The following is a 20,836-nucleotide window of genomic DNA, read 5'->3' as shown; positions in this document are numbered from 1 at the left end:
GGAGGCTCCAGCATTTACCCATCCAGTTGCAAACAATACATTCTGTACATCTGAAAAGATAATTCAATATCCACAGAAAAAAAATGGGAAAAAAGTAATATTTTTAAATATTAATGTTCAAACCAATGAAACTACCTACCCATTTACTAGATTGATGGCTATTAATTTACTAATTGTTATTTACAAAAACCACCTACTATCAGTATAATGCAAGAAATTATCATTTACTAAGATTGATGATAAATATACAATGATATCAAAGAAAAAATTATTTTGTATTTTTAGGTAGAAATGTTGAAAAAAAAAAGATGCCTTTAAAAAAGCACAGTATATAAAAGAATACATGGTCTACATTGCCATTTGTACTCTACAGATCTGGCCTCCATACGAAGATTTCAAACTGAGAAAAGGCCTAAACAGTCTGACATCCACGCACAATGCAGTATTTCATAATTAGCCCTTTTTAAATGGGTGCAAACATTTTTTCATGAATCTACAATCTTTATTTCTTGAATCTGCAGAGGGTTAAAGCCAGGTCAAATTCCACCAACATGCTTGAAACAAAATACTAACTAGGCTGAAATGTTTGCTGAGGTATCAATCAATGAAATGTCTGGTGGAGACAAATTTATCAACTTCAGACTAAATCCTGCACTGTCTTAATTAGATTCTTACCAAGCTGTACTTACGTCACACTCGACAGTCATTTTTGTTCACATTTTAAACAAAATAACAAAGCCAAAAACAGATCTTTTAAGAGACAATCCATTTTTTTATTATAATCTGAAATTATCAATTCCATAATGTAGGGCAACACTAACCATCAGAATTAATTCATCCGTTTTTTCTGCAAATGTTCTGTGCATGCAATCACAAGTTGGTAAACTGAAGACTTCTTGGGTAACCTCATTAGTAAGCCTGAAAACTGAAAGTGCTCCCTTAAATAATACGAAATTTATAACTCATCAGGCATTTCCTACATACAAAATAGAAAGCATGGAACACTTGTCTTATTTATTAGAAACTGAAATTATATTGACTGTGCTTAGTATTAGATCAATACTAGTGTGAGTTCCATATTGATCCTGCTGCACTTTAAAAGCTCACTCTTTAAGCTCAACTGTCTTTAACTCAGCTAACTACCAGCTTTGCCTAGACTGTTCCAGTCCACTACATATCTTCTACAATCGTTACTTTCTAATCAATATTATCAGTTTCCATTTTCTTTTATCTGCTAAGCAGCCCATTTTAACAAGCCCTAGTCTCTTCCTTTCTGTATAATTTAGTGTACCAACTTGATAGGCAAATGTCAGATCCACACAAAAACACAATATGAGCTAGTCACAGTACACCTGTTTTTCTAAGCTCTTGAGATCAAAATATAGACTAATGATGTGACAGTAATGTCCTACAAAACAGACATTTTCAATTGTAAGCAAATGTTTTATTAAAATTGCGTGCTTTTTTCCTGTAGTTAAGTTAGATATAGTCTGTTCAATGTTATCCTTTCCAATCTGTAATAACAACTTGGCAGCCTAAGCATACTGCAATTACTTTATTTATTTATTTTATTTATAATTACTCTGTAATCATGCAGGATGGATCTGGAAACCCTTCAGTTTGTGAGGTGGCACAGCAGGGATGAGTTCATGGCTCTGTTTGCTGTGCTCAGCTTCACCACAGCTGGTCTGACTGCAGCATGCAGCTCACAGCAGAAAGGTCAGTTTCAGAGCTACAAATAAAATACATCTACAATAGACATCTACAAAGCCGGTACAAAGATACAGCACTGCTATCTCATGTTTGTTACAGATCTTGGAGCAGTACATGCAGGTTAGCATATCATTGCACTCAACAAACAGGGGTGGCGGAAATCAGCTTGGATATGATGCTGAATTAACACGGTGTTACTACTTTCTCTGGTGTTTGTATTTCTCTGCTTGAAGCCCTAAGAGAATGTCAGTATCCTGTGCGCTGTGAATATAACAGCTCAGATTAGCATTACACTGGAGAAGACAATAAAGGTATTTGCACTGTAGCTTTGGGTTAAGAGGGTTCGGTGTGAAAGTTCAGCTAAGGCTGGATAGTGGCACTCTGATGAATGTCACACTGTGAATTGCAGCCAGGCTTCTGGAAGAAAACAAAATACTATCAACAGCATTTAAAATGTTTGTGGATGCCTACTTTTCTGCAAAAAGGGAGATACAAAATCTTTCTTGTGTAAAAGAAGCTCTAGAAGCATGACTTTTCAACATTCTTTTGTGATTTGACAAGGAAATAGTTTGGGGATTCAGAAGTACCCTTTGCCTCATCAAATGCAGCTCTGCTTTTCCTGAGATATGTGTAAAAATTGCCATTTCCATTCTCTACCAGGTACCTCAAGAAAATACTGGCCTCCTGCCAAAGAAGTAATTAGCCCAACTACCTGCCCTGAGGCGCACTGGGAATGCCACAAGGGCAGTAGCAGAAGAGGTTAGGGGACACTACCAAGAACCTACAGCATTAGCTCAATCCATCTGTTCATTCTGACAGTTTTGTAAGATTTAAAATAAATTATTGAATGCTACACTAATACGTCTTTCTTAGAGCACAAGCAGATACAGCTTAAGCATTCCATGGATGAAGTATTCTGGTGATTCCAAACATTCATGCATTTATTTTGCAAATTATTTACTGTTCTCTTAACATGGAGAGTTTAGGGGAACGTAGAATGTCAATAAAGAGAAATGCATGTAACACTACCCTAGCAACAGTGTCATTCAACTTATGCTTTACCTGCTCCTCATGACGCATCTTGTGTCATCCAGTTCCGTCAATCAGATTTTGCCATCACCTATTTTCTCACTTGCTTATTAGTTTGTTAACTGTTCAGGAATAGGTCACTTTAGTGTTATGCATTCCTAAACTACACAGCATAGTGAAACCCTGTTCCCTGATTAGAGCCCCTGGTACTACTGAAATAATTATGATACCACCCACCTAAGAAGTAGCTCACAAACACAGCACTTAAAAGACCACCTGGAAGTGCAGAAGCATGCAAAAATAATGGGGAAAATGACCAGATAAGTTATTTCAAACCGTAAATAAAACACATAAATACATGTTTTGTAACTGGGTTATGTTCTTCAAAATATGTGGCTTTATTCACCCTAATTCATCCATCATTTAGTTAAATATTTAGTATCACAAAAAACTTGACTGGCTAAATAATAAAATATTCCCACAATGAGCTATGTATTAATAGGTGGCCAAAACTCCAAACACATTTTTCAGTCTGAGACTAACTCAAAGATGTAGTTTCAAAACTAATTAACAAGCTAATATTTTCTCCTTTCCCTCAGGAAATCTGCTCTGGCCAAACCAGAACATACCCAGTCCAAAACCCTTACTGGGCTTTTTGTCAGTCACTATAGGGCTAATTCCCTCAACAGACCAGAATGTTTCAGCAGTATTCAGTATACAACTGAATACACGTTTATGGCTGAAGTGCAAGGTGGTGTTTATTTCATGGAAGCCTTCCTTTTCACTGGTCATTCTTTAGTCACTACAAGATTTCACTAAAAATAACAAGCTAGCAACAACCATCATAAGACATGTAAAACTGAACACTTTTACTCATTTATGGACTTTCCAGGCAAAACAACACCAAGTTTTAATTACCCATATACAGTCAGACAAGAGCAGTAGGAATTCTCATAGCATTTGCCATAACACAGCCCAGGTGCAAAGCCTGCAGCACAACCTCAGCTAGTCACTAAGGCAGCGTCTACATGGTAGGCAGGTGTGTTCCCTGACAAGAACCACAGCTGTCGTCTCCAGTTGTGCATCCTGGCAGCTTCCTAGCTTTGTGTCAGGACAAAGCTGACATAAGCACCACTCTCCCATACATCTGGGACTCCCCTGCAAAGAAAACCTGTGGGGAGGGGGAGCATACAGCTCTCAAATGTTGGCTCTGTTTTGGTCCGCTTGCTACAAGAAGGATATTGAGTTGCTCAAACATGCTCAGAGAATAGCAATTAAGCTGGTGAAAAGACTAGAAAAAAAAGACATACAAGGAGTTGCAGAGGGAACTGGGATTGTTTCTCCTTGTTCTGTCTCCTCGATAAGGATGAAGGGAGACATCATCACTGTCTACCTGAACTACCTGAAAGGAGCTTGCAGCAAAGAGGGTGTTGGTTTATCTCCTCAGGTGACAAATGATAGGAGAAGAAGAAATGGTCTCAAGTTGCACCACAGGTGGGCTAGATTGGACATTAAGAAGAATTTCTTCATCGAAAGTGTGGTCGAGCCCAGGGACGTGGTGAAGTACTCACTGCTGGAGGTATATAAGAGATGTACTAAGGCGTTACTTAAGAGTGATGACACTTATGTCGATGGTTGAACTTGATGACCTTGAAGGTCTTTTCTAACCTAGGTGATTCTAGGATTCTATAATCCCTGGGGAAACCAAGAACCGTGGTAGCTTCCTGATGGGGAGCTGACCAGAAAATCAGGATAAAACAACTGTTAGATTTACACTGTTAGAGCATGATGTAGGAGAAAAAGGCAAAAAGGCTGTATTTCAATTTGAAGAAGCTGAGTTAATGGGGTGATGCCCTACAACTCATTCACACTATCATAATACAACATGCACTGATATCACACAATCAAATTAGCTGTTTCTAGTAGTTACTAGCATTAAATCTTTCACAGAAGAGATTTAGTCTTCTCTGATTTTCATAATACTATGAACAACATTAAATACACAGTATGCATGCCTCTGGAAATGATCCCAGTAATAGCCATTTCTATTTTATTTGCCTCTACAGGAAAAAAAGGAAGCACTTTTGAGAGCAAAAAAAAATTTTTTTTAAAAAAAAAGCTATCTGCTCTATAACCACACCTTAATTTCCTCAAGAAATCAGAATGATTGTTAGGCTCACAGCTCAATCTGACTTTTTCCCCATGGAATGGAATGTAGTTAGAAGCTTATCAAGGAGCTGAATTTACAAACATCTAGGCTGTGGCACAGAAAAAATGATTTATCAAGTACAGCTGCCTGTATATCTCAGCAGCATTCAGTACTCTTTTCTTAATGCTGTAGTGGCTTCGGTATCTACATTTCTACTTCAGATAAAGCAAAGAAAATGGCAAATATTTAGTCAATTCAACAACTCTGCCAAAATGCTTTGCAGGCCATTTTGTGAGGTAACACCAGGTGGCACTGCCCCATGCCACGGCCTGCTTTGGCCAAAACATCCCAGATTAGTTTCTATTTTCTTGCCTATTAAGAACTGTAATCTCCTGTTGAAAAAAAGCTCCCCATGTCTTGTGGGTCCTTCTCAAGAGGAACTCCTTCCTCAAAGTATGGGCTTGAGAACACAGCCAACCCAAGGAGATTCAAAAGGTCATGATCAATATCTTGATTTCTGGGGCTCCACCAATAAACAGGCAACTCCACCAGCAAACACAAAGGACATGTTTGGATATAATATATCCATGGCAAGGGGCTACACTCCAAAACAGCAGCTCAGCAACAAGCCCAAGTGAATCAATCCATGACATACTTGGGGATGCTCCCTCCTAGGCACAGCAGCCACCACAGGCAAAGCAAGAGCAAGCTGCTGATGATCCATCTCACAGAGAACTACCAACTAGGGAAGCATCCTAAGCACTGGCTTCAGGGCAAAGCATTAAAATGAAAAAAAATATTAATCCTACTTCTATATCACAATTTGTACTGTTTATGTTTTCTTCCTTTTGTTTCCAACATTCTCATGCAGAATTTAGTGTATGATTCTATTCCTACTAATAGCCATTCCAATGTGAACAAATAAAAAGAAATTATTACTGGAAACAAGTGAAAGCCAGTGAAAATATGATCTAATGGTCTGTAGGCGCACATCACAAACAGGATAAATTTTACAAATGGAAAATCCCATTTGCCTCGTCTTTTACTCACCGTTTGATGATTTCGGTCACAGTAGCGCAGTCCAAAGTAATCTATCTCCACTAGGTTTAAATGACGAAATACGTAGCCCAGGACAACCGACCCTTTCGTTGACTTCTGTGGGAAAGAATTTACAGAGCCTTTTCACAAAGATGCTCTGCTGTTGTCAGCTATGTGCAGTGGCATTCATGCATTGTTAGCTTTGTCTAAAAACAGGAGACAGTTCCCTGTGCCTTTTATTAAAATTTCAGCTATGCTGAAATTTTTTGTTCTGGTACATGTTTAAGCAAGCATTCTGTAAATACCTTCAGATAGCTAGCAGGTGAATAGATAGAAAATATATAAAAAACAAACAAAAAAAAACCACTCAAGAGTACTTGCACCATATGATGTTCATTTTTTCTTGCAAATGTCCATTCTCTGATCAAAATTCTAATCCTTGTGACATATGTCAGTTCTAAAATCATATACTTCCTTTAAATGTGGGCCTGTCACTCATAATTTGACAGTGAAGATCAGGAAGCTAAATTGTTCTTAAGACCTAAGCCATGCATAATTAGCTACTATGTTATTGCTGTTTGTAAAGCAGATTGCATTTCATGTCTTTTCATTTATATCGTTTCTGATAGTAGAAGTAGCAGCAATCCTACGCCCTGAATTGAAATAACACCACTGTTTTCTTGAACAGTACTTCCTTGAGGATCTATTCCAGCATTAGCAAACAATGCTGGGGACAATACTACATACAGCATTCTACTGTTGATAATGCATTATAGTGAATTCACTTCCACCTGAAAGCCTCTTATTTGTTGCTCTGCCTGGCAGCCAATACAACTAACAGGCTAGGAAAATAAGAATAATTACACAGGCTGCCCACTCCTCAGAATCAGTTCAAGCCTTTCACTACTACAGTCCTAAATTCCACATGAAAATATGGAAATAACTAATTATTAGGTTTCAGTTAACTGCTTGACAAATGCAGTTGAAAGACACAATGCCAATGACCAATTTACAGTTGATTTCATAAACCAACTTGCATCCTCTTTAATCCTCTAGATTGTAGAGAGACGCAGTAGGAAGTGGGGACTGAGAGATACTGTTTGTATTGTTTTACTTTTTAACCTATGAACAAATAATTTCAAAAACAAAATGGCAAATATAAGGACAAAAAAATGTCCACACTGACAAGCTTTGCTAGTTAAGTTTCAATCACAAAATAACAAGGAAGACACATCCATTCCTTTTCAGCAGGTACACTTGGCCAGCATCTGTGCCTAGTCACATGGGCAAGGTCAATACAAATTTTCAGGTGACCAATCTCACAATCTAAGAAAGCAATGGCAATGTAAACTTCCGTTGCAATGCACCCTTCCAAGCAACTGGAATCAGATACAGCTTCAGCATGTAGTGTGAGACTTAATCACTGAGAAAACAGAAAATAATTTAGGCTAAGGCATAATAAAGATAAACAGATATTCTCTAAACAGTATTTCAGAATGTTGAAGAAAGCACAGTGACGCAACGGTTTTATCAGCAGATTCCTGAACAACAAACTGAACCTGGTTCAAAGAACAACATAAGGCAAAAATCATCCTTCATCAAGAATCAAACCACTCCAACAAGTCATTTTATTAGCAGACCTAAAAAATAGTAATCCAGTGGCAAAAATGGAGCAGTCAATTTTCCAGTCAGACATCTTACAAGAATAATACATGTTCCTGGAAGCAATCAAAGACAATAAAATAACACAGAAACTTAAGTCTTATAGGAGTCAAAGTTACACAATTCTGCACAATTACACAATTCAGCTAGCCTTCTTGGCTGGCAGTTTTTCAGTTAGCTTAGGCTCACAGTGGACTCTGCAAGAGTCTTCAGAGTTTTGCTCCCATGGTGGCTAAGCACTAGCTGTTGTCCCTGAAAAACACACAGGTTTCACACCCAATTTGGCTGAAATTAAAGACTCCTTTCTTTCCTTTCAGAGATGAATGTGTAAAAACCTTTTTTATCTGCTGTCATGGTTTTATGATTTTCGGTTATTGGTATTCCACATCATAACATCATGTAGTGGATGTACCTGGTTCTCAGAAGAGAAGGACTACTACATTCCCCACGGCACTTTGCTCCTCTGTTACCATTTTCCAGCCGGAGGGAAAAGATAAAAGCTCACAGTATAAAAACTTGCAGATCACGAGACCTCGTCCCTTTTTTCCGCCATCTCTCATCTTGGCAGCACCTCGCTCTCCAGCCGTCTTATCGTCGGTAGTAGAGTAAGGCCTACCTTGATTTTGGGACATTCTCTCTCTCTGTGTTGGATTTATCAGCTTAAATTGTAATTATATTGTATTATAGTGTGTTGTTTTGCATTCCGATATTTTATTTAGTAAATTAGTTTGTTTCTCCTCAGATTGTTGCCGCTGTTCTTTGCTCTCAGGGCCATCTCCCTACCCTTTTCCCCTTTCCCCTTTTCCCGGGATGTGGGCCCTTGGGTCCCCCGTCCCCTTTGTCACGGAATCGGGCCTAACGCCCGTAAACCGTTGACAATCTGCATTTTACTTCAATTTCTAGGTTGAGAAAGAATAGAAATGCCCGTTAATTTATTCTCTCAACATAGCTCAGTTATCATTCCTATTGCTGTAGTTTCTGCAGAAACGGGCAATCCAGCTGAGGCAAAATGCTGAGCAGAACCATCCCATTTGCAGCAGCAGGCAGTTACCCACATCTATGGCAAGAAGATGTTGGCTGTCCTCAGCCAACCATGCCGTGTGCCACCACCTCCAAAGCCCTCCCTGGCAATGCCTTTCATATCCTGTCATGTGCTGTGCAAGCAGTCCTGAGCCACAGGACTGCAGAGGGAAGGGCCATCCCCTGCCCCTCATCCTCCCCTCACCTGCCTTAACCTCATATTTTCCCAGCACTGAGGACTTCATTCACAGCATATGGCACTGCAAAAACTATATAATCCATCTTGTATTAAGCTCAGACTTACAACAAGCCTGCATTCTTAGGGGGTAAACCCAAGTATGTTTGAAAATTTCATCAGCAATGCTTGCAAGAGAGAACAAAGAATTGTTCAAATGAGTCATAACACCTTGCTCTACATGTTAGCACTGTGGCTTCATTAAACCAGAAAGGCAGGTTTCTACTGGCTAAAGAAAATGACAGGCACAACATAAAGGAGAGATCTAATTTAGCTGTATTATTTCAATCAAAAAGAAACAGCTCCTTTAAAAATGGTGTAGTGCAATACTTTAACATATTCACATTACATGCATGTAGTCAGCAGGAATTATTCTTTTCCATGCTCCTTCTTGTTTTAAATCCCGTGAGGTCTTCCTGCTTTGTTTCTTTTACTTTTTTTCCTCTGTATTGTACCCTCCTTTGTATTGTAGCAGTGCAAGCCAAATCAAATCCATACTCAACATTAGATGAATTCAAAGACAAAGCAAGAGGCACATCAGTGTCTGTTTCAGAGGGACTCCAGTCCCACTCCCATGTGGAAAGCAATGTAGGCACTGAAGCCTCTATTTACTAAAAACAAAATACAGCATAACATTGTAAAATCATCTTTATTAGTTCAAGCACCCACTGGAAACCTTTCTCATGAAAGCAATTCAACCCATGGACTCTCTTACCCTCAGAAACGCTGGGGAAGATGCAGATGAGCTCAAGTCCTTACAAGAAAGCATAAAGTTTCAGTTTTACACAGCTGTTGTTTTCTGATATGTCTGCCTTTCCCCCACCACCATTAAGTCTGTTGGAAAGTTACAGCTGACGCAGAATTAATTACACTGCTTATACACTGGCACAAGATAAGAATATAGAAAAAGAGCAGAAAGTTTCTCATGTGGAACAAGGAAGTTTATTAGCACACTTAAAACCAGGGAGGTAGCTATGAAGCACGATCCTCTATTGCACTGGGAGATTCAAAACCACCCATGAACCATCCCCAGGCTTCTCCTCTGGTACAGGCACACTGGTCATGCTGCCAATGAGACTTTTGTGCAAGAAGTGCATGTGAGCTGCACCATGTGCTAGGGAGCAGCTGCTTCCCACACAGCACACCCTTGTGCTCGCAAGCACTGGAGACAAAGTGCAAGGAGACACTGCAGCATAGAGAACAAATTGTAGTATTTTGCTCTAATTGAAGGTTTCTAAGGAGTAATTTAATTGTTGTATAAAAGCAGCCTATGATCATGCAACTTAGCAGGAGTAGAATCCCAACCGTTCCTGGTAAGCATGTCAAAGAAACAAGTGTCTCTAAGCATTACTTGGAGAGTACTGCTCTTGCTCATTCAGACATGCTTTCCCCTGTACCTCAAGCTAAGATAAGACAAGATAACACCACCGTTTGCCATCACCTTCCATCTATAAAAGCAGCAAGGCACAGGGCTCTAAAATCCAAGTTCTTGGTGATCACCAGCATTGAATAAGTACCCCATCTTCCCAGGGCGGTCAACATGCCAGGCCTCAGTTTGTATAATGCATGTTCAAGCAGAGAAGGTATTTAAATTAACAATTTTTAATATTTACAAATATTCAACTAGATGAAACAGCTTGAGCTCAATTTGCAGTATGCATGTTCAAACAGAGAAAAATCTAAATTGGTGTTATTTTATAGGTGCAATCATTCTCCTGCCAAAAAATCACATAAGTAAACACTGCAGAAGCTGAAGATCTGACACACACAAGTGTAATAGCGCTGTCTGTCCTAAGTACACATCATACAAATGTACCACCTGAATTATAAAAATCCATTTCCATCTACCCCGTCTTTCATTGACAGCAGGCAAACCAACTTGTATTCAGCATTTTTTTTTCCTGAGAATATCTCATGAGTATACAGACACATAGACAGACTTCCCCATCTGTGCTCCTAGGAACTTGATACAGAGCCTGTGCCAGCGCTGAAATGTTATCTGTGGCACTGATTGTTAAAGTGCAGCATGTTAAGACGTCAACAATTTGTTGTTTTTACTAACAATGATCTAACTGTATGTAGTTAGGACAGGCCATTCTAGAAAAATGTCTAACGGTATACCTTTTTTGCCTGTTTCTGCAACAGTTTTGCATATCCCAAATTTATAGACACCTTACAAAATCTACTTTACTGGAAATTCCTTAACAGAAGTGAAAATTCCAAGTGGCAGAATCTCGAACTGGTTAAACCTCTCCGCCTGTACCTATTGCCTGGAGGACACTTAGATGCCTAGTTACAAATAAGTATGTATAAACTGACCTACTTCACTCTGAAAAAATACCCAAAAAGTTGAAATAAATATTCACCAAAATATTTGGGTTATAGGAAACTACTTCAGCTCAGTTGGCTTATTTCTGGGAGATAGGTAAGAATTTCAGTGAGCAATAAAACTTAGAGCAGCACAAGACTGCAACATTACCCCAAGAACCACTAAAATTATTCAAAATTGTGTAGTGTCATGTCAGTTTAGTTTATAACAATAGTAGCACTTGTAATCCAGGATAGTCAGCTTCAAATCATGCAGACAAACACGGAGCCACACCACCAGATAAACATAAGCAACGATATTTATATAGTTGTGCAATTTGTACACATGCATGCACTGCAATGAGAAGTGCTCGAAGCAGAAATCAGAGCTCTGTGAAGTCAGCAAAGGGGTGTTAGAGCAAGCGAGAGTAATGGAAAGACAGCTAACTTCTGGAAATGTAACTCAATAATTGATAATGCTTTACAATTGATCTCTTACCAAGCATGAATGATATTTTGTAAAACTGAAGCAACTACTTCCGTGTGAAAAGTTTTGGGCCATATCAGTTTTGTTTAAAAACCTGTTCAACTAATTTATCTGCTAATAAAAAAATTATCCACTTCATTAATACCTATGTTTACCATATCATAGATGAGCTACATTATCTACAATAATGCCTTTCTACTTTACATGTATTTTAAAGGATTCCCCTGCACTGACAGATCCTACCTGCAAAAGCAGGGCTCTGTGGCAGTTTGCACGCTGGGAATGATGCAGAGGACTGTAAAGAGATGCTCCTGCTCCAGAGAAAGATTTGAACTTCCAAGTAATTTCTTCTTATCTCTAATTCTTGAATATTGGGTTGGGGGGAAAAAAAAGTATAAAGAAAAACTTGAGAATGTGACGAGCAGTGTCCCACAGAGATCAGTGCTGGGGCCAATAATCTTTAATATCTTCATCAATTACATTGACAGTGGGGTCGAGTGCACCCTCAGCAAGTTTACTGATGAAACAAAGCTGTGGGGTGCAGATGACACCCCAGAGGGGCAGGATGCCATCCAGAGGAACCAAGACAGGCTGGAGAAGTGGGCCCAGGTGAACCTCATGAGGTTCAACAAATCCAAGAGCAAGGTCTTACACCTGGGTTGTGGCAACCCCCACTACCAATACAAACTGAGGGATGAAAGGATTGAGAGGAGCCCTGCAGAAAAAGACCTGGGGGTAACAGCGGATGGGAAGTTGGACATGAGCCAGCAATATGCCCTCACAGCCCGGAAAGCCAACTGTATCCTGGGCTGCATCAAAAGTAGCATGGCCAGCAGGGCGAGGGAGGTGATCCTGCCCATCTACTCTGCGCTGGTGCGACCTCACCTGTAGTACTGCGTCCAGATGGGGAGTCCTCAGTACAGGAGGGACAAAGACCTGTTGGAGTGCATCAAGAAGAGGGCGACAAAAATGCTCCAAGGGCTGGAACACATATCATATGAGGACAGGCTGAAAGAGCTGGAGCTGTTTAGCATGGAGAAGAGAAGGCTCCAAGGTGACCTTATAGCAGCCTTTCAGTATCTAAAGGGGAGCTACAGGAAAGAAGGGAACACACTCTTGAGCAGGGTCTGTGGTGATAGAACAAGGGGAAATGGTTTCAATCTCAAAGAGGGCAGATTTAGGTTAAATACAAGGAAAAAAGTCTTTTACAGTGAGAGTGGTGAGGCACTGGAATAGGTTGCCCAGTTATGTGATTGATGCCCCGTCCCTGGAGACTTTCAAGACAAGGCTGGATAAGACCCTGGATAACCTGATCTAGCTGTGGTGTTCCTGTTCACTGCAGGGGATTTGGACTAGATGGCCCTCAGAAGTCCCTTCCAACTCTAGAGATTCTAAGATTCCATAATTTATTTGGTAATTGCCATCATTCAGTTCCTGATCTTGTGACCTGAGCTTAGAAAAGACTTAGGCAAAGAGAGTGAAGGATGCAGGGAAACACACAAAAATCAGTGTGGGATAATACAAGTACAAGTCAGGGAGTAGCAGAAATAATTATTCTAAGGAACAGTGGAAGATGTCATTTACACTTACGATTCACTGCACAAAAACAAAATCAAGAGATCAATACTGATAGCAGGGCTGATGAAGGTGAGGATGCCAAGTTTGGACTTTGCTTAGGGTAAGAAAGAGTGAGAGGGTGCCTTGCTTTTTGGTCTGTCTTGTGGTGCTTTGTACAAGCAAGCTCCCACAGGTATGCTACACTCTGACAGTAGAGTTATTCATTCCGAATGAGAGAATTACCAAAATAGAAAATTAACAAGATGTATGCTGATCTTTTCTCCCTCCCGTTCTTCTGGTTTCTACGAAAATGATGACAAAACGGCAACAACAAAGCGATTCTACTAAGAGTTTGAGCCAACTTGTGCTTGTAACTAGAGCATAACTGTAGATCTGCTCTGTTTAGAAGCTAAAGTGGTGAAACTTTGAAAGAATGAGCATCTCCCCTCTGGTTTTTAACACTTTTTTTTCCTGAAAACTTTGTAGTATTTAGATCTACCAGCATTCTCCCTTAACAGTCTTACACTTCAAGCAGTTATTCAAAGTACGTGACATGTTTAAATTGTTCATTGTGGTACTATAAAACCACAGTGTACAACAAGCTTGATGTTCCCCATACAACACCTAATTTAACAGAAGCGTTTACACTGATGTCCATACGAAAAAGAGAACAACGTTATAAGTGAGGCTCTCGTATCTGAGGTGCTTGGGCCCCAAGGCAAAAATCACAAAAACTTTCAGAGATGTGGAAGAGAACCAAATATATCAGGAACAGTGAATTTAACAATAAGATCTGCATTAAATCCCTGCATTTTATTTTCTGTGTACACTGATAGCACCAGCCTGAGTTCAGGTAAAACATAAAAAGAAACAATTCAAAATAAGGAAAAAAAGAAAAAGGACCAAATGGAAAATAAAAGTGCTTCAAAATACATTCATTGCAATGCAAGACAAAATAAGCAGCAAAGATATTAAAACTTACAAAAAAAGAAGTTTATGGGAAAAGTTTCAATGAATGGAAAAAGGTTTTGTAGGTATCACATCAAGACAATTAACAAGAAACCATGTTTGAAATTTGAAATAAATCTGTGAAAAATGAATCCAAGATCTTTTCCATGTCAGGAGAAAACTGCACTAAGGCTGCCCGAGCATCAGCTTAGCCTGGAGGGAAGGAGAGCTGTGTGCTGGAACCCTTATGGGCAGAACAGCCAGGCTCAGGGTTTCCTGCACCACACTCTGGAAAGATGGACAGTGTCTTCCCACTTCCCCAGTTTCGGAGCAGGAGCATCTCTCTGCAGTCTTCTGAAGCATTCCCAGTGTGCAAACAGCCACAGGGCCCCACTGTTCAATTCAGGATCCTATCAATGCAGGGGAATCCTTTAAAATAAATCCCAGACAGCCTGCAAGAAGTGTCCACATTGTGAATTTACAGAATCACAAATTGCAGTGGTTGAAAGTGACCACTAGAGGTTGAGTCCAGCCCCCTGCTAATGCAGGTTCCCTACAGTAGGTCACACGGGAAAGCATTCATTCAGACAGGTCTTGAATTTCTCCAGAGAAGGAGACTCCACAGTCTCTCTAGGCAGCCTGTGTCAGTGCTGCATCACTCTGACGGTAAGGAAGTCCTTCCATACGTTCGCATGGAACTTCTGTTTCAGTTTCTGCCTGTTGCCCTATTGCTGCACACTTAACCTTAACCCTAACCCACTGACTTGGCTCCTGCACTTTACATATTTATAAACAATCATGGGATCCCCTCTCAGACATCTCTTCTCCAGACTGAAGAATCCCAGGTCTCTCAGCCTTTCCTCATATGGGAGATACTGCAGACCCTTAATCATCTTTGTTGCTCTCTGCTGACCTCTTTCTAGGAGATCCCTGTCTTACCTAAACCAAGAAGCCCAGACCTGCTCTGAAAGTTGGACACTCCCAAGTCCATGGGGCCAGATGGGCTGCACCCCAGAGTGCTGAGGGAGTTAGCGGATGTGGTTGCCAGGCCGCTCTCCACCATCTTTCAACATTCCTGGCTAACAGGGTAGACCGGCAAATGTGACGCCCATCTCCAAAAAGGGCCAGAAAGATGATCCTGGTAGCTATAGACCTGTCAGTCTCACCTCGGTGCCAGGGAAGGCTATGGAATGGATAATCTCAGGAGACATCATGGATCAGTTAAAGGTCAACCAGGGGATCAGGCCCAGTCAGCATGGGTTTATGAATGGTAGATCCTGTTTGACAAACCTGATCTCATTCTATGACAAGATGACCCGCCTAGTGGATGAAGGTAAGGCTGTCGATGTGGTCTACCTGGACTTCAGTAAGGCCTCTGACACTGTCCCACACAGCATCCTTGTGGAGAAGCTGGCTGCCCATGGTTTGGATGGGCATACGCTCGGCTGGGTGAAACACTGGCTGGATGGCCGGGCCCAGAGAGTTGTGGTCAGTGGAGTTAAATCCAGCTGGCAGCCAGTCACAAGCAGTGTCCCCCAGGGCTCGGTGCTAGGGCCTCTTCTATTCAAACATCTTTATCAGTGATCTTGATGAAGGGATTGAGTGCACCCTCAGTAAGTTTGCAGAGGACAACAAGCTGAGAGTGTTGATCTGCCAGAGGGTAGAAAGGCACTACAGAGGGACCTGGATAGCCTGGAACTATGGGCCAAGGTAAACCGTATGAGTGCCAATAGGGCCAAGTGTCGGGTCCTGCACTTTGGTCACAACTACAGGCAACCATACAGGCTTGGGGAGGAATGGCTGGAAAGCTGCCTGATTGAAAGGGACTTTGGTGTGCTGAGGGACTGTCAGCTGAATATGAGCCAGCAGTGTGTCCAGGTGGCTGAGAAGGCCAATGGCATCCTGGCATAGGAATGCTGTGGTGAGCAGGACTAGGGAAGTCATCCTGCCCCTGTACTCAGAACTGGTGAGGCCCCATCTTGAGTACTGTGTTCAGTTTTGGGCACCTCAGTACAGAAAGGACATTGAGGTGCTGGAGCAGGTCCAAAGAAAGGCAACAAGGCTTGTGAAGGGCTTGGAGAGTATGTCCTGCAAGGAGACACTAAAGGAACTGGGGCTGTTTAGTCTGGGGAAGAGGAGGCTGAGGGGAGACCTTATTGCTCTCTTCAAATACCTGAAAGGTGATTGCAGTGAGAGAGGGGTTGGTCTCTTCTCACTGGTGACAGGACAAGGGGAAATGGCCTCAAGTTGCGCCAGGGGAGGTTTAGGTTGGATATCAGGAAAAACTTCTTTACAGAAAGGGTTGTTAAGCACTGGAATGGGCTCCCCATGGAGGTGGTTGAGTCACCATCCCTGAATGTGTTTAAAAACCATTTGGATGTGGTGCTCAGGGACATGACTTAGTGGTGGGTTGTTAGGGTAGTATGGTTAGGTTGCAGTTGGACTTGATGGTCTTTAAGGTCTTTTCCAACCTGACCAATTCTATGATTCTATGGACACAGTACTCCAGATGTGGCCTAACCAGGGCAGAGGAGAGGGGAAGGATCACCCCCCTCAACCTGCTGGCCATGCTTTTTAACACACCCCAAGTTATCACTGGCCTTCTTGGCCAGAGGGACACACTGCTGGCTCATGGCCAACTTGCTGTCCACCAGAACACCCAGGTCCCTCTCTGCAGCTTCTTTCCAGCTGGTCAGTGTCTAACCTCTACTGTTGCATGCAGTTATTCCCTCCAGCTGAAAGACCCTACACTCTTGCTCTTGCTGAATCTCATCTGGTTCCTCTCTACCCAACTCTCCAGTCTGTCCAGGTCTCACTGAATGGCAGCACAGCCTTCTGGTGTGTCAGCCATTCCTCCCAGCTTTGTATCATCAGCAAGCTTGCTGAAGGTGGACTCTATCCCTTCATTCAGGTCACTGATGAAGATGTTGAACAAGACCAGACCCAGCACTGACTCCTGGGGAACACCACTAGATACAAGCCTCCAACTAGACTCTCTGCTACTGATCAAAACCCTCTGAGCTCTGCCAGTCAGCCAGTTCTCAATCCAACTCACTGTCCACTCATCCATCCCATACTTCCTAAGCTTCATTATAAGAATGTCGTGTGAGACAGTGTTAAAAGCCTTGCTGAAGTCAAAGCACACAACATCCACTGCTCTCTCTCCATTTACCCAGCACGCCATGACATCATAGAAGACTATTGGGTTGGTCAAGCATGATTTCCTCCTCTTGGTGAAATCCATGGTGACTATTCTTAATAATCTTCTCTTCCATTTGCTTGGAGATGACATCCAGAATAAGCTATTCCAACACCTTCCCAGGAACGGAGGTGAGGCTGACTGGCCTGTAGTTGCCACGATCACCCTTGCCCTTTCTGAACTCGCATGTGCTCATCTTCTGCCACATGAGGTACTTGCAAAGCACTTCTGTAGAATCTCTAGTTGGGTCACGAGAGGCCCTGCCTGTCAGAAAGACACTCTGGTATATTTATTTGCTGCTTTCCTACAGTTTAATCAAGGTTTTTCTTTCCACACGTCAATTGCAAACTGATGTTTTCGTACTGAATTCTGTGGAGTCAACATTGCAGCCAACCGACTACTTTTTAAGTCATATTCAACATGTAATTTGTAGACAATAACGCTTATTTTCAGCACGCGTTTGAACAGCATTCACCTGTGTTTGAACATACTTTCATTAAAATCCACACTTTTCTTATAAGTTCTGCTTAATGATGATTTTGCCACATTACAAAAAAAGATTTTCTAGGACTAAAATAATTTTCATTAATTAAAAGTTTTATTTCCAACTTCATCCAGCTTAACTTCTCATTTTGACACATACTATTAAGTTACTTACTACTGCAATATTGATAGAAGGCTAATTATTACTTTTGTTATCCTAAAAAGATGTACGTAACTTTTCTGTAAAGCCTTTGTAATTCAATTGCTATGATACTTCCTGTTAACTCTTATTAAAATTTTTCATGAAATGGAAATTTGTTTGAAAAATAAAGATTGAAATTTCAGAAAACTTTCTTCTAAAATTACCTTTCTTCTGAATACAGTGAAAGAATTTTTGTCCTAGAAGTGGTTTTCTATATATGTTTAGTAGCAAATGCAGACCACTAAATAAATAAATAAATAAATGAATTACCTTGTTTGCATGGGGACAAGAATAATTTATTCATTAGCAGAATGTAATGGCTGCTAATGGAGTAACTCTATACCCCTTCATTCTCTCTTGCCCCTTCTCTAATTCCTGGTTGTCCTGAACAGTTACTATCCACTGACACATGCTGCACAAGGTCACATTACCATTTCAGCAGCACTGGGCTGCATTCAACTTTAACAACCTTGTCTGAAACAAAGCAAAACAAAACAAAACCCCTCCATGGGAAAGGAAGGACTCTGACAAACTTGTGAATGCAGCAGAATGGAAATGCCACACCTGGCGGCACAGCCTCTCACTGCTCCTGAGCGCCTGATGGGTCTCCTTGCCCACTCACAGCAAGGGCACCTCATTCAGCTGTCATTCAATTCCTGAATCACTGCAGATTTCAGTTCTGCATATTGAGATGCATCAAAATTCAAGCCAGGTTTTTTGAAGAATGACACCCCTGCACACTAAAACAAAACAAAACAAAAAAAAAAAAAAAAAAACCACACACAAAGCAAGCACCAGTCAAATGGTGACATATACATTACACATAAATAAATAAATAAATAAGCAAGCTGCAAACTACTCATCCAGGCACATCAATGCTACCACCAATTTTTCTCTTTACCACTTTGATCCTTCTCCAGTGCACTTCTTCACTCCCTCCTGTCAGTCTGGTCCTTGCCCCCGCACAGCTCAAGCTAGGATATTTTTCCACAGTACTGTTTTGTGGGATGCGTAGCACAAGCAAACTGATTTGACAGCCAAACCATTTTTTCATTGCTTCTCTCTTGGAAATTGTTTTGAATGAAGCTTTGTAAAATGACTGAATTCTAAACTTGATGACTGGTGTATCTACAAACAAATCAAGCAATGTCAGTAGTGGCTGCAAACCTCTCGGGAGCAACCTTCATTCAGAAAGATCCCACAACATTTTCAGACTGAATTTACAGATATTTCCTCAAGTTTCATGAAGTCAAGATTGTACTGAATAAGTTTTTGAGTGTGGAGCTCTAGTGATAACCCCTCTATTCCTAGAGAACGTTTTTGGTTTTGATTTGGAACCTTGAACTTGAATATCTTAGATATATATATATATGGTAGCTGCCTACTTGCATTAGCATAAATATTCCACATATTGAAGAAAAAAAGTAAAACAAACCCACACTTAATCAGCACTAATGTAATACATCTCCAGGAAGGAGAAGACAGACATTATATACATATATACATTTGCAATATCAGACGAATTTCTTTCCTTTTCAGCAGACTGACACACTATCAACAACACAAGTATATATACAAAGAATAATAATACGGCAAATAGAATTTACAGAACCAAACTTTCTTTCTTCACATCTAGCATCACACTAGAGAATATGCCTATTCATTAGCAAAAAAGTTCACTGAGATGTGAGCAGTTAACCCTCCAATGCCTACAGTCTGCATTTTGTGACTAAGGAAAAATGCATTCTTCCAACATCTTCATTATCAGACCCAAGAGGTTAACTAATAAAATGCCTCAGGCATGCTATCCTTTGCTAGTGGGAGCAGTTATCTGTAGTACTCCATGAGTGCTCATACATCTCACTTAAGAAAGGTTTTAAAACCAGCTTTTTGAATACACACATTAATTAAACCACAAATAAATTTTGAATTAGGAAAAAAAAACCTGCTTGGAAAACCAGAAGAAAAAAAATATGCGTTTAGAATCTACCAATGATTCAATGAGCTTTTTCACTTGTAGGAATTTTTAAGAATTAGCACAAAAACCTCATCCTGTTTAAATCACTATGAATTTTATCACTGATTTTGGGGGAGACAACTTTAAAATAATGTTATAAATATGATTTCTACTACTTAAACTACAATAGGACAAAAGATGTCAAGCTTCAACCTAAAATCTACTTAAGGCCATTAACTGCTCGCAATGGAGCCGACTGATTCATGAGCTCAATCACCTTTGTTTGGACATAAACAACAACTTCCGACTTCCTTCCAATAATTTAAAAATGTTAACAACTGAAGATTAATTAAAGCAAAATAAATTATGAAACCAAAGACTGACAGAAAAAAACTTTTCAGTTTAATCCATAAGTTTGCAGGTAGGCCAATAGCAGTACTGTCAGGAATCTCCGTCAGCATATCTCCAGTGCTGCTGCAGTTGCACCCCGACAGAGAGCACTAGGCAAACCTCAAATGATTGTGCTTTACAGTAAGCTACATTGAAGTACTGGAAATGCCCAGTGTAATTCTTTCACTACAGGCAAATTACAATATGTTCTGTGGACTACACTGTTAAATTTCAAAAAGAAACTTACTGCTTTCATTTTCAGTTTGCTTGAAGTGTACTAGGTTTTCTCTCTTTTTTGAAGCCAACACAGTTATTCACTCAGCTGTGATACATGCTGAATACGAGACTTATGACAGCCTTACTTCTGTTTACATTAAATATAGCTTACTGTGCGATTTTCTCTTGATCTTACTCATATTGAAATACAAGGGCAAAAAAAAAACAACCTTTTGTTTGAAGA

The 20,836-nt window shown here is 40.5% G+C and overlaps 1 protein-coding gene across 10 annotated transcripts in view; it reads right to left on the bottom strand.

The window, feature by feature from the left end:
- EPB41L4A (erythrocyte membrane protein band 4.1 like 4A) overlaps nt 1-20,836 on the bottom strand; it is a 133,023-nt gene that overhangs the window by 76,066 nt on the left and 36,121 nt on the right. For 8 of the 10 annotated variants that reach the window (XR_002433179.1, XM_021379633.1, XM_021379628.1 and 5 more), the window contains exon 2: nt 5,942-6,046. The exons of 1 other annotated variant lie outside the window; for it this stretch is intronic. Coding sequence is in view for 6 of the 9 variants with exons in the window: in XM_021379633.1 (XP_021235308.1) it covers nt 5,942-6,046 (105 nt within the window). In the remaining 3 variants the exon portion in view is untranslated. Of the gene's footprint in view, nt 1-5,941; nt 6,047-9,561; nt 9,815-20,836 lie in introns of those variants that run through there. One more of the 10 variants, XM_021379631.1, reaches the window with a different exon arrangement.

This window comes from Numida meleagris, chromosome Z, assembly GCF_002078875.1.
Source record: "Numida meleagris isolate 19003 breed g44 Domestic line chromosome Z, NumMel1.0, whole genome shotgun sequence".
Lineage (NCBI taxonomy): Eukaryota > Metazoa > Chordata > Aves > Galliformes > Numididae > Numida > Numida meleagris.
Note: the sequence above shows the minus strand (reverse complement) of the source record. Positions and strands in the feature narration are given on the sequence as shown.